This window comes from Astyanax mexicanus, chromosome 18 (genome assembly GCF_023375975.1).
Source record: "Astyanax mexicanus isolate ESR-SI-001 chromosome 18, AstMex3_surface, whole genome shotgun sequence".
NCBI lineage: Eukaryota > Metazoa > Chordata > Actinopteri > Characiformes > Acestrorhamphidae > Astyanax > Astyanax mexicanus.
The window spans coordinates 2586186-2608739 of record NC_064425.1 but is presented as its reverse complement, the minus strand read 5'-3'; the positions used below and the strand labels follow the sequence as shown (position 1 = coordinate 2608739).

General features: G+C 38.4%; 1 protein-coding gene across 1 annotated transcript in view; it reads right to left on the bottom strand.

Annotated features, from left to right (window-relative positions):
* The window catches only part of LOC111194286 (multiple epidermal growth factor-like domains protein 6), a 33390-nt gene extending 11786 nt beyond the window's left edge, over positions 1–21604 (bottom strand). The window contains exons 1-17 of the mRNA XM_049467429.1: positions 21551–21604; positions 20290–20395; positions 18131–18373; positions 17928–18029; positions 16365–16556; positions 14451–14561; positions 13286–13478; positions 12147–12283; positions 10877–11101; positions 9741–9882; positions 9530–9653; positions 6559–6750; positions 5358–5495; positions 3841–4023; positions 3536–3730; positions 2304–2452; positions 404–572 (exon numbers count right to left, since the gene is read on the bottom strand). Of these exons, the coding sequence (XP_049323386.1) occupies positions 404–572; positions 2304–2452; positions 3536–3730; positions 3841–4023; positions 5358–5495; positions 6559–6750; positions 9530–9653; positions 9741–9882; positions 10877–11101; positions 12147–12283; positions 13286–13478; positions 14451–14561; positions 16365–16556; positions 17928–18029; positions 18131–18373; positions 20290–20395; positions 21551–21604 (2655 nt within the window). The remainder of the gene's footprint in view (positions 1–403; positions 573–2303; positions 2453–3535; positions 3731–3840; positions 4024–5357; positions 5496–6558; positions 6751–9529; positions 9654–9740; positions 9883–10876; positions 11102–12146; positions 12284–13285; positions 13479–14450; positions 14562–16364; positions 16557–17927; positions 18030–18130; positions 18374–20289; positions 20396–21550) is intronic.
* Positions 21605–22554: the final 950 nt, after the last annotated feature.

The following is a 22554-nucleotide window of genomic DNA, read 5'->3' as shown; positions in this document are numbered from 1 at the left end:
AACCCAACTGAGCATCTCTGGAGAGGTCTGAAAATGGCTGTCCACCAACGTTCACCATCTAACCTGTAGGAAATGGAGAAGATCTGCAAGGAAGGACAGCAGAGGATCCCCAAATCCAGGTGCGAAAAAGTCAAAAGGTGCTTTTACTCATAGCTCTGAATACTTTTTTTTTTATAAATGTGCAAAATTTTCTACTTTCCTGTTTTTTCTGTCAGAATGGGGTGCTGAGTGTACATTAATGAGAAATAAAATTAACTTTTTTATTTTAGCCAATGGCTGCAATGAAACAAAGAGTGAAATTTAAATTTAAAGCGGTCTAAATACTTTCTGTACCCACTGTATTTACGGTATGTGTTAATAATAATTTTTTTAAATCAGTCTCATAAAAAGATTTTTCTCTTACAGGTTGAAAAGTGCCTAAAGGGCAGGGTTCAGCCTTCACAGCTCCCTCTAGAGAGTAGTGACCTTCCTCAGCCTGATGCTGAACAGGAGATGCAGAGCCGCCGGTGCAGTAATATCCAGCAGAGCACAGTCCGGTGGGTGAAGTGCTGTTTGATCCCAGACAGTAATTGCTAACGAAAAAAAAATAAAACACATTGATTGCAGAACATCAGAACATTGTCCTAAAATAGATGCATGACTCATTCATCATACATACAGGAAATAAAGCTGTACATTATTATGTATTTATGTATGTATTTACCAGTGTTGGGCACGTTACTTTGAAAAAGTAATTAGTTATAGTTACTCGTTACTTCTCCAAAAATTACTAACGGAGTTACTCCACTATAAAAGTAACTCGTTACCAGTAAAAGTAACTATCTTGTTACTTTTTATTATTCGCCCGTCAAAAAAAAAATCAATTATGTATTTACTATTATTATTAGAAAAATAACAAACGAAAATAAACCCAAAATGTTTACAAAAATATAATCTAACGAATTTCAAAAAAAAAAAAACGAAATTCTCCACACAACCAAAGAAAATTACTAAAACTTGTAATACTGAAAAAAACGGAAAAACCCGTCTGGGGATGAAATTAAACAAACCAAGCCAAGCGAAATATAATCAGAATTATGTTAATTTACACTAACATAAAAGCACAGAACTATTATTTAATTTAAATGATTTTTAAGAACAGCTACACACAATGCTGCAAGTCAAACGCGGAGGCGTTCACGTGCGCCCAGAGCTGCGTGATTATAACATTTTTCATTTTTATTATAGTTTGATTTTATTTTGTTTTAATTTTTTCTGTTCAGTAAGTTTTAATTTGTTTTTAGACTGGGCTTGCTAGTTTCTATTAGTTTTTACACATCTCAACAAAGAGATCAATCTAATAAACGTGAGAGAGAGAGAGAGAGAGAAAAAGAGAAAGAAAGAGATTTGCGTGTTTTGGTATGAGCTACTCACAGGTAAATGTTCTCACATACTGTATCTCCTGTTTCTCTTTCATCTGCCTGGCGCTCATATTGTAATCCCATACATAATTCTGCAGTTTCTCAGTGTGTTCCGTTGTATTTTGCGGCTAGCGCGAGCGCTTTACACAACAACTAACGGACCACGAGGTGCAGCGCACTCGGCACAACACCGCCCGCTGTACAACAGCGCTTATAAATAAATTAAACACGAAAATGAGGGTATTCTATCAGCAATTTCAGTTCGTTTTAGTTAGTTTTATAAACACAAAATACCGTTCGAGATAGTTATGTTTTTTCCTTTTAATTACCGTTTTTATTAGATTCAGTTAACACAAATGTTTTTCACTTTCAGTTTTCGCTATTTCGTTAGCTTAGTGAACAATAATAATTGGTTACTTAGCAACATTGTGATTATCACACCAGAGCTTTATATAAAATAAAAACAGGAGCCCGATTTCGGGTCGGTCCTCGGGTCAGGTTGGGTTCGGGCAGAGAATCTGAGCTCTAAAAGAGAAAGCAGCAGCACCACAAAAACCGGAGCAGCTAAAAAGAGTTTAACGTCCTTTTAATCGGAACTTGGGCTGTCCACGGCAATCACTGAATTGATTAGAGCAGCAAATCGTCACAATTGTGCCTCACTTCACCACGCCAAACCAGGCACAGCGGCCAGAAGCTCAAGTTCAACGAAGGAGGGGTTAACGAGGGCAAAGGGAAGTTAAAAAAAAAAAAAAGTTCATAGAGCGGCTAAAGTAACGTGCAGTAACGGGGTGTCGGAAATGGTAACGGCGTTATAGTTACAGTCAGAGTAATTAGTTAGATTACTCCTTACTGAACAAAAGTAACGGCGTTAGTAACACAGTTACTCCCAACACTGGTATTTACCCTGCAGGACATCTGACACACTGCGAGGCGTGGCTGAGACCGGAGCTGTTGCTGAAAGTTCCTGAGGGGCAGGGCTCTGGATGAGCTGAACCTGGGGGGCAGAAACTTCCTGCTGGACAGAGACCTCCAGTCTGACCATCAAGCGGAGTCTGCATCAGGACAAAAACATTAAAAAACAATATATATAATCCATAATCCATACTGAAACTAATGCATTGATACTATTAAAAGTAGTAAGTAAGTTGGTGAGCCTGATTTGTGACAACCATGTATTACGTCCAATAATATTAATGACTACAGCTCTGGAAAAAAATAAGAGACACCTCTGGATATGATTAAGAGTAAGATGGATGATCACAAGCCACCAAATCAAACTGAACTGCTTGAATTTTTGCACCAGGAGTAAAGCAGCATAAAGTTATCCAAAAGCAGTGTGTAAGACTGGTGGAGGAAGAGAACATGATGCCAAGATGCATGAAAACTGTGATTAAAAACCAACCAGGGTTATTCCACCAGATATTGATTTCTGAACTTTTATGAATATGAACTTGTTTTCTTTGCTTTATTTGAGATTCAAAAACTGAAGTGCTCTCTTAGTTTTTTCAGAGCTGTATCTTAATTAATCAAACTACACAGAACAAAGTGAAGTGACCATACCATTGATTTAAAATGCATTTTTATGTTGGTTGAAAAAATATATATAATTACTGGTTTAACCTGTTTTTTTCCAGTTGAAAAACACATACAAAAAAGCACATAAATTCACTATTAAAACAGCCTTACTGACAGCTATTCCCAATGGCTCTTCAAACCCCTGTTTGTATATGGGGCCAGACATCCCTCCATCACTGTCAGTGTGAAGTCATTTCCTAAGGTTACCATCTCTTGGCTACTTGGATATTTTTTTTTTTTAATAATTGCCTGCCTGGCATTAGTGTTGTAGGCTATGAGAACCAGTTACAAAACAAAATTAGTCTGAATTTATTTTTCTGTCAAATGCACAAACTACAAAATAGCAAAAAAATAGGCTGTAACAAATAAATGCAAATATTTTGTATATATATATTTCTATATATTCTGTATATATTCAGTAAAAAAAAACCACACACACATACACACACTAGTTGTCCCCAGATGTTAAAGAGCTGCACTCTGTTTACAAGCTTAAACATGACACTGCTGTATAGATTAATATATGTTTTATATATTTAATAAAGTTATAATGTTCTTACTGCACTGGTGGCTTTCTGCATGCAGTAAAATCCTGCCTCGCAGTCTCCTGATGGTTCTGTCTGGCCAACTCCAGCGCAGTACCTGCCTCCACCACACGGGGTGCACTCTGACGCCTCACGCAAAGCTGAGCGAGAGCCGTAAGTACCCTCCTCACACGGCTCTGCAGCAGAACTGCCCTCGGGGCAGAAAAAACCCTGATATAAAAAAAAAATGAGACATATATATATATATTCACCCTGATGCATTTGATACATGCATATTTAATAACTACTTAAAACTGAAACAGTGTGTATGAACTTTTTACCTCTGGGCACACTGTAGGCGTGTGTGTCGCCACACTGGCACAGTAATATCTTGCAGGACATTTCACACAACTCCCTCCATCATGCCCGTAAGACTCATTCCTGAAAAATCCTGATTCACACGGGAAGGAAAGAGGATGTCCGGTTCCCACAGGACAGTAGTATCCATCAGGACAGCCTCCAGTCTGAAACAGAATTGATCTTTTCAGCCTGAATTGCACAGAACACTTTCTTTGAACATCACCTCTATTAGATTCTATAAACACATGCATAACGTATTATAATGCATTCATAAGGCATTAAAAATATAGCTATAAATATTCAAAAAATGCATAAGCCATTATATCCATGTTTATTATGCGTCATGACTTGTAATCAAAAGACATTATAAACTGTGATTATAATACATATGTTCAAACAGTCATTAACAATCATTAACAATCTAGTCCCACAATGAAAGTCTGTCACTTTACATGGAGCGCACAAAGACTTGTTATAATACATTATAAGTGACTATAACAAATATTATATTTAAGACAAGTATATTTCATGAGTGGTTAAAAATATGTTTAGAGAATAATACAGGGTGTGTTTATAAGTTGGATGCCTTTTTAGTCATAATGTGAGTTTCTTGGTGGTGATCTATAACATGTTATAAACACGGCTATAAATGCTTTATGTTCACCATCCATAATGCATAATAAACATGGCTATGATAGGTTATACATTTTTATAAATATGTAAAGCCATGTATATAATGCTTTATGAAGGCATTATAACGTGTTATGAGTATGTCTATAAATTCTAATAGAAAGGACATTTATAGAAAGTGGTACCAACTGGTATCAAGTATTCATTTATTTGTTACCAACTTTAGTAATAAACAAAAAAAAAACACAAAAACTAAGACAAAAGAAGCATTAAAGAGAGGATTAAATAACAACCCCAGACAAGGGAAAACAGGTATCAGGAGACTATTTATTTGAATGGACAAGTACAGGAAACAGGAAACACCTGGGACCAGGAGGCGGAGCTACAAATGTGAACAGGTAAGCAACAGAGAATGAGGACAAGACTGTGACACTGTATATAATATTTTATAATTCATATTGACTTTTTATTTCATAAACCATCCCTTACAGTCAAAAAAAAAAAACACGATTAAAAAGTGTTCTAAATTAAATTAAATTAAATTAATAAAAATTAGCTCTTACTTTGCCTCAATGGCACTGGTACTATTGTTTTTCCAGTGATTTTGCAGTGTGTGGGACCAAGCTACTGTTTCATTGTATTTTAAACTTGATCATTGGCTGGTTCATGGTCTAATCTAAAGGAAGAACAGCTCTCAAATGATGTTATGAGCAACACAACTAAAGAAAAAAAAACAAAAAACATGATGTTAATTGTAATGGATGCAGGATCTGAGAGGTTTTAAGGTTTTATGTAAAAACCCTTTAATTGTCAAGTAGATTACTTCTGTATGGCCAAGAAAAAGAAAAGAAAAATAGGTTTAACTCACTGGTTCAGTGATGGGCTTGTCCTGGGGCTGGTGTGAGAAACAGTACATTCCCACAGGACACTTAGTGCAGTCTGAAGGGTCACGCAGACCTGGCTGTTGGCTGTAAGTGCCATTAGGGCAGGCTATGGGGTGTGGATTCTGAAAAAGCAAAAATTACGATATATTTTACATGATAAAACTGTGGTATTTATGCATCAAGGAGCCATAGGCAACACTGAAAATGGGTTATTTGATCCATTTTGGAGCTATATAAACTATTTTTTAAAAACACACACTTAACATATCTTCCATCATAGAGAAAAACCATATATCTTAGTACAGCCTTTACCATCCCTTCTCTTCATCATCTATTTCCCTATCAAACGAACTGGACGAACTGCGGAGCACAGGGCTTGGACAATGAAACTGAAACACCTGGTTTTAGAGCACAATAATTGATTGTGGTGACGGACAGTTCTGGTGGAAACAGGAGAGTTGAGGTGCACATTGAATTCTGCGTGATTTGATCAGCCGTGGTTTTACGTTTTTTGGATACAATCCGGGTTATCACCCGAACATCTCTTTCAGACAGCTTCCTCTTACAGCGTCCACAGTTAATCCTGTTGGATGTGGTTGGTCCTTCTTGGTGGTTAATGCTGACATTACCCTGGATACCGTGGCTCTTGATGCATCACAAAGACTTGCTGTCTTGGTCACAGATGCTCCAGCAAGATGTGCACCAACAATTTGTCCTCTTTTGAACTCTGGTATGTCTCCTATAATGTTGTGTGCATTGCAATATTTAGAGCAGAACTGTGCTCTTACCCTGCTAATTGAACCTTCACACTCTGCTCTTACTGGTGCAATGTGCAATTAATGAAGATTGAACACCAGGCTGCTCCAATTTAGTCATGAAACCTCCCACACTAAAATTATGACAGGTGCTTCAGTTTCATTGTCCAACCCCTGTATGTAACTGTGCCTGAGATAATCATGACTTTTGGCACGTATTCCTAAGTAAGTTACAGCGGATTATCTCAGCTTTTATCAAAAAAACGTGCTCCAGGCCGAGTGGTCCAGCGGCGGAGGGTGCAGAACCATGATCCGTTCTTAGTGTGAGTACACCCAAATACTTAAGATACTAAAATGTGTACAGTGTTTTCAATAATGTAAGCAATACACACATTAACACAAGAAATATCAGGCATTGAACAACACTTACAACTCCGCCCCCAGGGCAGTAGAAGCCTATAGGGCAGAGAATGGCTGAACGCTGGGGCTCCCGATCCAAACCCTGTGAGCACAGGAAGCCTGGTGGGCAGACCATCACCCGTAACATGGCCTCCTCACTGGTGGTCTCGTCACTACAGTAGTGACCCGGCAGACACGGCGAGCACTCATCTGAGCCCTCGTCCTAATGGAAGTTAAACACATTGCAATACTGAGTACTCAACAACATAAATGCTAAATTATATACATTTTTTATTTATAGTCATTGAAACAGATGACTTATGATTTTATCACAATAGTTAAAACAAGCATTAAGATGTTGACGATATTATTAACTTCGTTCTTTATGAAATGAATTTGATTATATATTTATATATTTATATATATATATATATATATATATATATATATATATATATATATATATATATATATTATTAATGTTATGAATTAATGAATATTAAATAAGGCTACAAAGAATGAGGGATGGAACCTTAGAAGTCATAGTTATTGTAAATAAAAAACAAACTTATAATTTTATAGTAAAGGACCCATACTACATTTTTCTTCTGTTCTCTCCATACGAGGAAAATATACTTCTATATTATATAATATAATAAAATAATATATAATAATAATAATAATAATAATAATAATAATAATAATATAATATATTATATTATTTAACCTCTTAACACGCCCTGGCCCGCCGGCGGGCCAGAAAAATATGATATTTAATATCTGGCTGTGTTTATGAATAGTTATAGGTTCAATATAGACACCCAATATACCATTTTAAAGCTTTTCAGTTATATAGCCTATTTAGCTGTATCTCCTTTCAGAAAATAAACATTTAGGGCGAAATATGCCTTGGTTATGAAAATATTAAATCATAATTTTCATATTTCCGTTTATCGGACGTCCATATTTGATCGAATGCGGACATGTTATACACCATTCGAACCGTCTGGCTCTCCGGATTCCGAAACTGTGTGTAGGATGTAGGATGTACGGTCCCTGAATTAGAGCTGAAAGAGCGCGTTGCAGCGCGTGTTCAGAGTTGAAAAATGCACAGGTTTGGTCCTGTAGTTACCTACAGTCACTCTCCCCACCCCCCAACACCCACCAGCGCGTCCCCCACTCTCTTACCTTCAAAACGAGTCCACACTCAAGAAAATCCATCGATCCAGTCTCCTATAATCCACAGTTATATCCACCCCGCGCGAGGAATAATGTGAGACGGAATCTAAACTTTAATTCCGAATTAAAAGCATTTTATTCGACGCTGCTCCGATTCTGGCCCACAGCCAGACAGGGCGGAGCCTACTGGACATGACGGTATGAGAATGAGGTCTCTCAGCCAATCAGGTGGCGAGCTCGGCCAGCTGAAAGGCTAAGGAAGAGAGATGCTTGGCCATAGATACTGAGTCTAATAGATTTTCCACTGAGCAGAACAACCGCTCTTAAAGAGACACTGCGGATTTCTGTTTGTATATGAGTAGACCACACAAAAACCCAGAGTTTACTGCAAAATGAGTTATAAAAGTGGTATTTTTTATTCTGATAAAGTTTCCAGTCCTTTGGAGAAAGAAAAGACCATTACTGGTTCAAATCACTATAACTTCTAAACAGTAATAGGTAGCAGTTTAAAATTTTATATGATGATTGTAAACACATTATAGTAAAATATAGAGCTGTCAAAACCCTTGTTCCATATAAATAGTTCATTTTATGTGTCTGAAAAAAAAAAAATAGAAAATCTGAAAAGCGCCTAAAAAATTTCCTCGTTTTTACCATATTTTGGCCATTACATGTTAAATTGAATAATTAAAATGCCTTAAATGAATTGTGTAAAGGCTTCTAAGTAATATTAATTCATAGAATTGACTCTAAATAATTTAATATTGGAGTGATAAGCCTTCAAATGTGAGTATGTAATTTCAGGCGGAAAATGGTAAAAATAGGCTTGGAGCTTAAGAGGATAATATAATTAACATATTATATAATTATATATTATAATATATACTGAATCCACTTTTTCTGTATTGTCATAAAAATTGCAACCTAATCAGAAATGCAGCCCCACCCAATTCACTATAAAAAACAGAGAATGGGGCTGAATCAGAACGCAATCCATTTAAATATTACTGCTATCCCAAAAGAACATCATGTTTCAAGCTTAATTCATTTTTTGGGGGTATGATGTGATATTAGTTGTGCTTTATTTATATTGTGCCCAAATTGTCTTAAGAATGGAAACATTTCTCAGAATATTTTTACACTGACTTGCATTTTCTCATCTGTTTTTTTTTTTTTTTTGTCTCCTTTTAAATTGTAATTTTGGAGATGCAAGGCTTTACTGAGTACGCAACAGCAACAACAACATTAGTTATACAATGATAAATTATATAATTATCTATTTATAGTAATTTCCAGATGGATTGTGATTTTATTACAATAGTTATAACAAGATTCAAGATGATTGTAAGCATTATTTTTTTCTAGTCATTACATTATTATTTGATTCTGATGTGAGCAAAATTTAGATTGAGGCAAAAATCCTTAATTTTCAATGTAAGTCAATGTAAAAATATTTTATTATATGTTATTTTGTTTTAGTTCATTAGTTCTGTTTGTCCCTTCATCATCATAATAAAAGTCTGAGAATTAAGTATATGTTTTAAAGACATACATATCGTCGCTGTCGCGAAAAACAAGTATCTTCAAAACCTTCTAAAGTTTCAATGGAAGTCACTGTAAAAAGACTTTATTTTAGGTTATTTTAAAGTATTTCTATTGGTCCGTTCATTAAGAAATTTTGAGAGAGTGTAAGGGACAGTGTGTTTGTTCAAATTATGTAGTAAACTAAAAATCTACAAAAATCGAGATACTTAATTTTCATTGGATAACGAAGATATGCTATACAGTACAGTATCCTCTTAATTCATGTGCTGTTTGCTTACAGAGTAGCTTCCAGCTCCACACACTTTGGGGTTGACTGTGGCCGAGTGAGGGCAGAAGTATCCTGCTGGACACACCGAGCAATCCTCCGGCCTCTGGCCTCCTTTAATCTGGCGAAATGTTGTTCTGTTCACAGAGAAAACACAGAATCTAACTGTGACTCAGTCCAGACCACCTTAATTACGATAAATAAGAGCAGCGTGGTTTGCTTACGGTGGGCAGGGTGCGGGTTTAGACGTACCCTCCTTGCAGTAATATCCCTCAGGACATACTATACAGTCCTCTCTTGCAGCGTTGCCCATCTTAGTGCTGTAGGTTCCTCGAGGGCAGGGGAATTGTGTGCCATACATTGTGCCTGAAGATGTAGTAACAGTATTTAACAATAACTTACTTAGTAAGTTGTTTTAAATAATAATAAATGTCTGGTTTTGTCTCTAGTATGAATGAATGAAATGTAAGACGTTTTTTGTGAAAAAAGTGCTCCAGTGATCCAGTATAACGCTGCTTTAGTCTGGTGGAGGAGTGGGAAGGGAGAAACGATAGGATTTCTGCTCTTGCTCATGAATATTCAAACACGCAAACATATCGCGTCTGATTGGCTAACAGCACTGCAACACCAGCAGCCAGCAAGGCGAACAACAGCTAGAAATATTTAAAAATAAAGACATTTTTACATTAATAACAGTCTTTGCAATGTCATATGTAACTTTACAACATGTGTAATAATGCCCTGCTAAGAGCAGTTCAGCCACTGACCTAGTCTTAGAGTCTCTGTAAAACACCAAATCCACCGGAGATCCTATTTAAACCTGTAGTTTCTTACACACAGAGGTGGGGAGTCCAGGTCCATCGAGTAAAAATCCACCTCGGGGTAAACAGAACTGTCCTAAACATACACCTACCTATCTTCGCTGGTGGTGTTCCTCCATAGACAAATTCTTACCATTTGTTTCTTAGCTCTGAATTACTGGGTAAAGTATATAAACACTGATATGTTATTCGCACAAATAACACAGGAATGAACTGCATGCTGTTTCTAGTGCTGTTAGTTATCTCCTATCTGACAAGATGGCGTCGCTGCCCGGCTTCAGCTCTGTCTGTGGGCAGTCCCGAGCCAAGGTGGGCGGGGCCATGAATACTAATTCACGGGTTGATGTAGACACAGTGCTTTTTTTGATCAACTAATTTTTCTAAATATTTTCTTTGATTAGCTACTGCAGACAATGGAGGTTGAGGAAGAGTTTCATCATGTGCAGCATCATAAACAACTCAGAGAGACCTGCTGTATTTCATAAACAACAAGAACAAGTGGATTTTAAAATACATTTTTAAGTAAATTTAAGAACTACCTTCAGGGCAGTAGTTCCCAGAGATGCACCTTCCAGAAGGAGCTCCAACACCAGCCAGGCAGTACCAGCCCTTGGTGCAAGGCCGACACTCTTTTTCAGACTCCAGGCCACTGCGCTCGCTCCAGGTACCTGCTGGACATTTGTATTGGGTGGGGAACATAGAACCAGCTGGACAGTAGTGTCCAGGAAAGCAGGAGAGTGGAGGCCTCTGGATACCGCCAGTCCCTGAACAGTGGAAATGGAAATTTGTACAGTGGTCATTTAGGAATCACACAAAAGATTTATACATTTAAAGACCACATTTGTCTTTGGAGAACTTATGGGTGCCAGAAAAATCAACTATAAGGTTCTTTAAAGTGATAACAAGAGTAATTCTTCATAAAATTGCAAAAAATGTTCTTTATGTTCTAAATGTTTTTTATCCCATTTTCTCCCCAATTTAGAAGGCCTATTACACAATCCACTCATCACTAGTGATGCCCCAACACCAGGAGGATTAAGAAGACTAGCACACGCCTCCTCCAACACATGTGAAGTCAGACTCCACCTTTTTTGAACTGCTGCTGATGCAGCATTGCAGAGTAGCATCACAGCGCTAACGCTCAGAGGAAAGCACAGCGACTCGGTTCTGATACATCAGCTCACAGACGCAGCCTTGTGCTGATCCACATCACCCTAGGAGTGATGAGGGGAAAGAGCGCCATCTACTGTACCCACCCAGAGAGAGCAAGGACAACTGTGCTCTCTCTGGGCTCTGGCAGCTGATGGCAAGGTGCATGACTTGGATTCGAACCAGCAATCTCACAATCATAGCGGCAGCACTTAAGGTCAATTTATACTTCTGTGTTGAACCTGCTGTAACTTGATGCCCACGTCCATGGAAATGTAAGTACGTGTCGCGGATAGCCGCAGCTGTGATTGGTGCGCCGTGCCTTACGTTTCCGCCCACACATTCCCGCTTTCGCAGTTTAAACTGCAAAGCGATGCAGAGCTGCTGATACGCACACCCAGAAGTATAAACACACTCCACTGTGTAGCACACTCTTGCTAGAGATGAATAGACTTCGGCGCAGGTTCGATGCAGAACTATAAATTAGGCTTTAGTCTGCTGGACCACTCAGAGCACCAAAAACAGATAATTCATGTATTTCACTCATTTCACTCAATAGAGATTTTATTCTTGTCATTTTATTTAAAAATACTGTAAAAAATGTTGGAAAACGTCTGTAAGAAAATAGTTTTTACAGTGTGAACAGAAAGTAAAAGAGACCTCGCAGGCAGGCGTAGCGCGCTGGGCACTGCTGACACTGAGAGCGGTCGGTCAGGTCGGTCCGGTTGCTCAGGGTTCCAGGTGGGCAGGCGTTGGCAGGGTCATTTGGACGCGCTGAGCCAGGCGGGCACACAAATCTGAAATCAGTAAAATAGTGATGAACAATGGTACAGTACTAATTACTGGTCATGTTAAAGGAGAACTCTTGTGTGAAATTGACTTTTAGGTGTAGTAAAACATGATAACTAACTGAGTACTAACCTTTGTTGAATAGCACACCTCCGCTCTCCTACAGCTTTCTGAGATCCAGCACATTAGTCACTTTTATTATCAATACCATTGCACCTTGCACTTTGCTCTGTTAATTATTTAATTACTATTAGCAACATCTACTGCACTGCTCCATTTATAGATATATCTTTACCTTGTATATAAAGCTTTTTAGACCCTTATATATTTTCTAAGTTTTAATTTATGTTCGAATATTTATTGTATTGTTCTTGCTGCTGAATGCATAACTTCTCTTATCTATCTATCTATCTATCTATCTATCTATCTATCTATCTATCTATCTATCTATCTATCTATCTATCTCGCTCTCTCTATCTAAAACATGCTTTAAAAAGGATGATATGGGGCATATTTTCCCCCTGCAGATAAATGGCATTTTAAATGGCCTCATTGGTAGAATCCATAGAGCCCTGACATTTAAAACGAGGCATTAAGAACTTTAAAAGTGCACAATGTAGGTTTTAGGTTGCACTACAGTTTGTAAAAAGTGGCTTTTAATAAACTTCTTGTGCAGATTCTTGTGTTTTAAATGTCAGGGCTCTCTGGATTCTAGCAATGAGATGTGGAGCTACTTTGAGCTGGATAACGGTGTAAAAAGTGATTTATCTGCAGGGGCAAAATATGCCCCATATCACCAATTCTAAAGCATGTTTGGACATACTGTAAAAATTACTGGATCTTGGAAAGCTGTGGGAGAGCGGAGGTGGGCTATTCAACAAAGGTAAGTACAGTTTTTACATGTTTTACTAAACCCAAAGTCAATTTTATGTTCTCCTTTAGTGTCATCTGCTTTTAGCCTCAGATGGTCTAATACAGGGTAAAGTTATGTGAGTTATTGCAGGATTTACCCCGGCATACAGACGACATCAGGAGCCTTCAGGGCCACCTGGGTACAGGCCTTCCCCGGGTAGCACGGCCTGCAGTCTGCAATCGAGTCCTGTCCCTCCAGCGGGTTGAAGGTACCCGGCTGGCAGGGTAAAGGATCGCTGGTGCCCTCTGGACAGTAGAACCCTGCTGGGCATTTCAGACAGTCCTTCACACCTGGAGTGTTCATAAAATAGAATAATGAATATTGAATGAGACTACAAATAATGATGAATAGAGCTTTAGAAGTTATTGTATAGTTATTGTAATAATAGATATGTAATAATCAAGATTATATAAAAATTGAAAGATTACATATAAGCAATACATATTCAGATTATCAAAAATATTAAAATATTTCTGTTCTTCAAATTATTTTCAGTAAAACATTTTCTCTTAGCTACTGAGGTAATGTTTATGTAAGGGTTTATTAAGTGGTTTATTATAAATCATCTTTTTTATTGTTTAAAAGTAATTTTTGGTGCTTGGATTGAATATTGTTTTGATTGATTTTAAATCGAAATGTTACATACACTACTAAACTAAAGCATAAACATACGTTTATATATTATACTAATATTATACAGCTCTGGAACAAATAAAGAGAACACTTCCGTTTCTGAAACAGTTTTTCTGATTTTGTATTATATTTTTATAGGTTTATGTTTAAGTACAATGAACATTGTTGTTTTATTCTATAAACTACGGACAACATTTCTCAAAAAATGTGAAATATTGTCAAACCAAACTAGCACTATTGTCATTTAGAGCATTTATTTGCAGAAAATGAACTAGGCTGAAATAACAAAAAAAAAATATTCATGCATCTTGGCATCATGTTCTCCTCCTCCACCAGTCTTACACACTGCTTTTGGATAACTTTATGCTGCTTTACACCTGGTGCAAAAATTCAAGCAGTTCAGTTTGGTGGTTTGATGGTTTGTGATCATCCATCTTCCTCTTGATTATATTCCAGAGGTTTTCAATTTGGTAAAATCAAAGAAACTCATTCTTATTTTTTTCCAGAGCTGTTTTTAGTTGTAATAAATTAGAGTGTTATTAGAGGTTGTGTATACAGCTACATGGTGAAATATAAGTGTGTACAAACAAGTAAATGACATAAAAGCTACAACATATAAGTGTTCTTACTCAGAGCTCCTTGGTGCACGGTGAAGGTGCCTTGTGGGCATATAACCTCCACCACAGTGCCTGCCGGGCAGTATCTCCCTCGGGCACAGAGCAAGCCCGGACCTGCAGAGCCTTACACAGCCAATAAAAGCAGAAGAACGGATCAAAAGACATGAATTAATGGAAATAAGGCTGATATTAATAAAATAACTGATTCAGAGTCAAAAACATACATATATAGGTCAGCTGATTCAGAGCTGAATCAGGAAAGACAAAGGAAAGAGAAAAAAGTGACAGTTAAAACAGAAGCAATGTCACCGAGACACTAAACAGAGAAGTTTTCCATTCTCTCCACACCCCGCCAGCCACATCACACACACACACACACACACACACACACACACACACACACTGCAGATAACGAGCAAGGAAACAGTTGAGGGCAGGAAACAATAGCTCCAAATGTAGTTCACGTGGGTTTGCTTAAACATATATGTACATGACATACACAGAACATACAGTACTGTATATACACAAGCTATAAGAAAAAATAAATATGCACTTGATTGAAATGCAAACATATGGTTTGTCCATTAATGATTTCTTACTTGAATAATTGTTCTTTTTCTATGGGGCATGAGTTTACAACATTAAATGTTAGCATAGATTTTTTTTTACTGTAATAAATGCATGAAGAAATTATTTATACAGGGTGAATGTGATACATACAGGGTACAACATATATTTTTCACAGCCCACTTAATATTTGGTTAAAGAAATGGAAATTCCATTTCACCCCTTGGCTCTACCACTTACCTGATTCTTGTTAGGCTGGAGGGGTAGATTAGGGGAAGGGATAGAGTGGAGATTTTTCAGATTCAGCACACTTCAAACCGAGGGGTATGAGAATCACTGGTAAGATGGTGCAGAACAAGCGAATAAAGAAACCCACAAATTTCAGTATTTTCCTTGTTAAAAGAGATGATTAGCTCTATATTACCATAGTTTAATGTGTAGTTTCAATGTTTTATGGCTGAATTCTTCATAATAAGCATAAAAAAAGATCACTAGTAGTTTGTCTCAGTAGCTAGCTAACTTTCCCGTTCCACCTTAAATGGTGCAACAGACGGCAGGGGCTGCTGCATTTAAGGCGGAAATAGAACGGGAAAATAAAATAAAAGCTAATCAAAGCCAATTTCAGCTTCCCATCACAGAGGAATTAAGGAATGAACAATAATAATTAATTTTGCACCATCTCCCCCCATTCTGAAGACATACAATAAAATACACCCTAAAGTTAACTAGTTAAACAGCAGCAGCAGCAGCTCGGTTCCAGAACTTTATTTGAGCGCTCCTGATGACGTATCGGGTGCTTTTAAAGGGTTTCCAAATTCTTAGAGGGAGGATTTCACCCCTTCTTCTTCTAACTCTGTTCTAAGAGGAAGGGTTACACTAGAAAAGAAGAGGTAGGGGTAAGTGGTAGGGTCAAGAGGTGAGGTGAAATGGTATTGGGATTGGGCCTAAATCTATGATCATACTTCAATCTGCACTGAGTTCATTGGACTTCCCATTGTATCATGTTGGTCAATTTAATAAGTGCTATTTAACAAACAGTTTATAATGTAATTATCATTAGTAATGTGTGCACAGGGAGACTTGGCAAACTAGCTTTGGCAACTTACAATGCATCAAAACAATGTTTTGATGTTTTAATGTGTTTTAAACAGTCATAACTGTTTCCAATAAAGATAAACGTTATACGTTCATTCTGCCTTAACAAATAAAGAGCTCAATGCATTCACTATAATACTGCTATTCATGGCCATGATACCAATGCTTTTATGCTAAAATACAGCATAAAAATCATGGACAAATATGCACATTATACTAGTACTCATATATAGTCCTCAAGTGGGTGTGTAAATTAGATTTTACCTGCAGGACAGTAGCGACCCTCTGCACACCTTTTGCAGGCTGCCCTACTTGTCTGGCCCAGTTGTCCTCCTGCAGTGCCGGCCGGGCAAGGTGACCCGTGTGGCACGGCGGTGCCCTCCTCACAGTAATAGCCTTGAGGGCACAGAAACTGAGAACTGGGCCTCCGGGAGGTGCCCTCCAAACAGTAAAACCCTGGAGATCATCACACCAGCACATATCAGTTAACAGTATCACATTTTACAACATTTTAACTTAATACATGAAATTTCTGTACAGTAATAATAATGTGCAAACGTACTGACGGCCATGAAGTTTAGATGTACATGTAATTCCCAATGACCTAATATTATTGCACAGTCCTGTATGCCCTATATATACAGCTCTGTAACAAATTAAGAGACCACATAAAAAGGATGATTTTCTTTGATTTTACCAAATTGAAAACCTCTGGATTATAATCAAGAGGAAGATGGATGATCACAAACCATCAAACCACCAAACTGAACTGCTTGAATTTTTGCACCAGGAGTAAAGCAGTATAAAGTTATCCAAAAGCAGTGTGTAAGACTGGCGGAGGAGAACATGATGCCAAGATGCATGATTAAAAACTGTGATTAAAAACCACCAGAGTTATTCCACCAAATATTGATTTCTGAACTCTTAAAACTTTATGAATATGAACTTGTTTTTTTTTTTTTTTTTCTTGCATTATTTGAGGTCTGAAAGCTCTGCATCTTATTGTTATTTCAGCCATTTCTTATTTTCTGTAAATAAATGCTCTAAATTAGAATATATTTATTTGGAATTTGGGAGAAATGTTGTCTGTAGTTTATAGAATAAAACAACAATGTTCATTTTACTCAAATATAAACCTATAAATAGCAACATCAGAGAAACTGATTCAGAAACTGAAGTGCTCTCTTATTTTTTTCCAGATAAAAGAGTTCCTGCGAAACTGGAGATTGGAGCTGTACAATCAACCATGAAAATCTTTTAGTATCAGACGTTTAGTCACCCTCACAGCCTCCCTCCCAGAATCCCTCTTTAATGAGATTAAAGTTGTAATATTGCAAGAATAAAGTCATAATATTACGAGGTTAAAGTTGTAATATTGAGAGAATAAAGTTTTTATACCACAAGATTTAAGTCATAATACCACAAGATTAAAATCGCAATATTACGAGATTAAATTACGACTTAAAAGTCGTACAATTGCGAGTTCAAAGTCGTAGTATTACTACTTTATTCTTATAATATTACGACCTTAATCTCCTAATATAATGACTTTATTCTCAAACTGAACTGTTTTCGTTTTTTTAAGAGTTGCCCTAAAATGCTGTCGTACTAAAAGAAGACGTTTTAGAAGTGCATTATTGCATTCTCATTCTCATACTGCTTTAAAATAGCAGTTAACCTTTGCTTTGTGTAAGATTTCCACATCTGTGGACCCAGTGGTATTTGGCAGTGCAATTACCAGTAGGCATGTATATTCACAATTTAAATATATTACACCATATTACAGAAATGATCACAGATCATTTTAGTTTTGTTACAGCAGATCACCTGCAGGGCAGATAGCGCAGTCTCTCTCCCTCTGCAGACCCTCTTTAGGTCCATATGTCCCAGCTGGGCACTGTATAGCAATGCCTGCTACACAGTAATGTCCTGAAAAAAACACAGAAATACAGTTAAAATGCATGGAACCATGCTGCTGATTATGAAGAGAGTAATGAAAAGTGTTTATTATGTAATCTACAGAAACTCACCCAGAGGACACACCTCACAGCCGGGTCCCTCTCCGTCTCTGTGTGTGCCAGGTGAACAGGTGGGCGGCGTTTTGTTCCTCTGGCCCGGCTGAAGCTCTGTTCTACTCCTGGTCTGAGCTCCAATAACTCTACATGCAGCACTTCCATTACAGCTCTTACATGAGATCTGGCCGGGAACATCTGTGTACTGCCCGATAGGACATGGCAAAGGCTGGGACATCCCTCTGTAAGGGCAATGACGACCTTAGAAGAAAGAGAGATGAGTAAGATAAACTAAGTTTCATTAAAAAAATGACTTAATCGCAGATTACTAAATGGATTAAATGTGTTTTTTTGGAGAAGGCATTCGCTTTGGTAGTTTGGGATACACAGCTCTTCACTACAAGCCATTTAATCCCTATATAAATGCCCTTTGTCGCCAATCAATTCTGTTCACAATCTTTACAGAAAGAATTTCTAAGCATAGTCAAGTGGTGGAGGGAGTCTGGTTTGTTGACCTCAGGATTTTACATTAGCTTTTTGCAGATTTAATGTGGTGCTGTAGTTTGGCTTCATCTAGCCAAGACCTTCAGCTGTCGTTGGACCAGTTTGCAGACGAGTGTGATGTAGCTGGGATGAAAATCAGCACCTCCAAATCTAAGACCATGGTTCTCAATCGGAAAAGGGTGGAGTGCAATCTCCGGGTTGGGAACATACCTGACAAGTCTCCAATTTTGCTGGGAAACTACTGTATTTTACACCTCTTTCCCGCCATCCTCCCGTATTAATATTTTCCCGTAAATTTCCTGTATTATATTACAGTAAAAAAAAAAGAATTCCTGTTCCTCTCTAAACTGAAATGTCACTAACCTCGCGAGAACTGCCACCCAGGCTGCTGCAAGTGGCATTTCTCACAAAGTTAGTGCCAACAGGCAGAACATCCCCGGAACAAACAATCAGAAAGATGAATGGATGCAAGTTAATAGAGGGGGCATTCCTGCCAAAAAACACCATATTATAATGATACATACTCATACATACAGTACATAATATCATACATACTCCTTCTGGTTGCAGAAAATACCATTTGATCACAAATTGATCACAATAAAATAACAAAGTTGTTAATTAAAATTAAAATGTCCAAATATCTCTGGATCTTGTTCACAAGTGAAAGAAGGATGGAGCTTGTGGTCGATAGGAGGATCTGCGGAGCATCTGCTTTGTTGTGGACTCTGAGTACATTCCAACCCTCACCTATGGACACAAGCTTTGGGTAGTGACCGGAAAAATGGGTGTCTGGACTCTCCCTTAAGACAGCAGGTAGGATTTTCTTGACTTTTGATATTTTTAAAGAAGTAAAATTACAGCTTGAAACTCACTGCAGCGCTGCATTGAGGTGTAATAGGAGGAATAGCGGTTTGAGCTCCTCTGAGCTCAAACCAGACTCTGTAAGTTTTACGAGGCGGCCGCGACCAACGCTCGCGAGAACTGCGACCTGCTTTCCGACCTTTAGTTCTAACAGTTCTACAAAGACTACTGGTTCATTCTTTACAAACTAACATACAGACACTCTGGCAGAAGCTGGAAAGAGACCGAATATGTCTGTGAAAGCCAGAAAACAAGAAAGAAAAACTAAAATCCGCCTGAAACATTTAGTACACTCTACAACCGTAGGGGGAGCACAAAATCTAAATCCTACCTAGTGGAGCCTTAAAGATAAGGTGAGAAGATTGGTTATCCAGGAGGGTATTGCAGTAGAGCCACTGCCTCTCCATGTCAAGAGGAACCAGCTGAGGTGGTTTGGGCATCTGGTCAGAATGCCTCCTGAATGCCTTCCTGGTGAGGTGTTTTGAGCATGTCCAACTGGGAGGAGACCCCAAGGAAGACCCAGGAAACGCTGGAGAGATTATATCTCTCGGCTAGCTTGGGAACGCCTTGGTGTCCATACAGAATTGCTGTTTATAACATTCTAACATTCGAAAATACTGTTTTAGACTGGGGTTCAATTCTGAATGCAGACAAAGCTAAGCTAAGCTAAGTTGAAACCAGGTGAAATAAGGTAACAAGTGCACTAAAGCGATCAGATACGGAGGATGCTCCTCCGGGGTGAATCCAGGAGAAAGCAAGTGATCAAATGCACCTAAATTAATGATAAAGCAAAGATCTTTCTCCTTTACCTGCCGGGCACAGCTCACACTGGCCACTGCACAGAGTGGAGTAGTAGCCTTCTGGACATTCAGTGCACTCGGTTCGGTTTAGGTCTGGTTCTTCTCCAGGTCCACACTAAAGTGGCACAAACACATACACACATACATACACAAGATTACAGTTACTTCTCTATGATTTTTTTGAGAAACATAAAACAGTAAAGAAGAAAAAGTGTAAGTTTTACAAAAACGAACCAGGGGTGGGTTTCCCGAAAATGATCAATCTTAGCAAATAACGAATGAACTAACGAATGACGTGAGTAAAGAACGAGCCAGTTCTGCGAGTGTTTCCCAAAGAGCTTCGCAAAGCGAAAATTAACAAACAAGTTTTAAGAACGTCTTTGTTGACTCCTCCCCCGAAGCAGCACACTCAATCGAACCACAAACATCAATTCGACGCAGCCAAATATGAAGTATTTATTCACATGTGATGTAATCAATTAGATTATACATATTCTTCATCCTAAATCACCATCTCAGTTCATCAGGTTTAAATAAGGGAATTGTGGAGGCCATGCCCGTTTTTGTTTAGTAGATAATTGCACGTGGGTCAATTAATATATTTTTTTATATTAATTTATAATGTAGAAAATAATTAAATAAATAAAAAATAAAGAAAAACATTAAATGAGACTTGTCTAAACTTTTGACTGGTACTCTATATATATTTAAAAGTTGAGACCCCAGAGTTTGCCCAGATGAATGGCCACAATGTTGGTTAGAAGCACCTTAAATATTACATACCTGCATATAGTGTGATTAAAGACATCCTGAACCCACAGTACCAGGGATTTTCCCAATAGCAATTCAACCAAGGAAATACCCATTTTCTCCCACAAAATCACCAGTCCCTGGTGTTTAAGGTGCTGAACTGCAAAAGTACTTATAGTTACTTTTACTGGTAACTAGTTACTTTTATAGTGGAGTAACTCAGTTAGTAACTCAGTTACTTTTTTGGAGAAGTAACGAGTAACTATAACTAATTACTTTTTCAAAGTAACGTGCCCAAAATTGCTAACGATCGATCTTAGGTAGGATTAAACTAAGCTCTTAGCGTTACGAAGCTTTCGGGAAACCCACCCCAGATTTTGTGAATAAAACATGCAATACTTTTAAGTTCTTCATACCCTCTTCTGAAATCCATCCATGCAAACAAACCCAAAAGGACAGGGCAGACACTGAGTGTGTCCCTCTGGTGAGTACTGTCCCCTCGGACATGCTGTGAGATTGCCTGTTTCTCCATCACAGGAGAAAGCAGCAGGACAAAGTCTGCAATCAACACCATCCTCTGTACTAATCAGACCTGGAGGACAATGCTGGAACAGACAAGTACGGTTTCAGAACAGACATTTAAGCCGTTGATCCCCACCCTGATACTAAAGGTCCCCCTCTTATTTACTGTAATTTGTGGTTTAAGGATTCAAAAATGTTTTAAATTGATTACGTTTTTAGTCTGTTAAAGATTGCAAGGGGGGGGCGCTGCTGAGCATTGATGGAGTAGGACGTGAGTTTTAAAGCTCCTGCCGATTTGATTTAAATGTTATTTTTCTGCGCTTTTTTTGGTTATATATTTAGTCCTACCTTACTTCACAGTACAAGTGTTGCATAGTCTAACTCTGGACTGCGTAAAATGTCTGGAAAGAACTCTAAAACTCGCAATACTATTCAGACACAACTGCGGCCTGGTCCAAACACCGCGACCACGTCCTCGAGTGAACCGCTGGCTCCTGCAGAGGCGGTCTCGCCGCGCGCTAGCCCTGACATCACCGCTCTCAAGCTCGACCTGCTGGCCTCGCTAAGGAAAGATATCGCTGATATCTTCAAAAAGGAACTTCAAGACACTCTCGGGGAAGCTCTCTCTACTATCAAGCTCGACCTGCAAGCGGTGAGGTCTCAGCTGGCGAACGATAAGGCTGCTACTGATGCTACCTTGTCCAAGCTAAAAGGTACGGTCGTAGAGATTGAGCATGCACTTACCGAGTGTTCCGACGATATCACCGAGATGAAAACCACAATCGAGTGCCTCACAGCTACCGTAGCCAAGCTGGAAAATAAATGTGAGGACCTGGAGTCCAGATCCCGGCGTAATAACGTTAGGATAGTGGGAGTACCCGAGGGTCCTGACACCTGCACCACTGCTGCTGTAGCCGCCTTACTGAAGGAAGCGTTCGGTCTGGTTAAGGAGCCGCTTTTAGACCGGTCACACCGGACTCTCCAACCCAAACCCAACCCCGG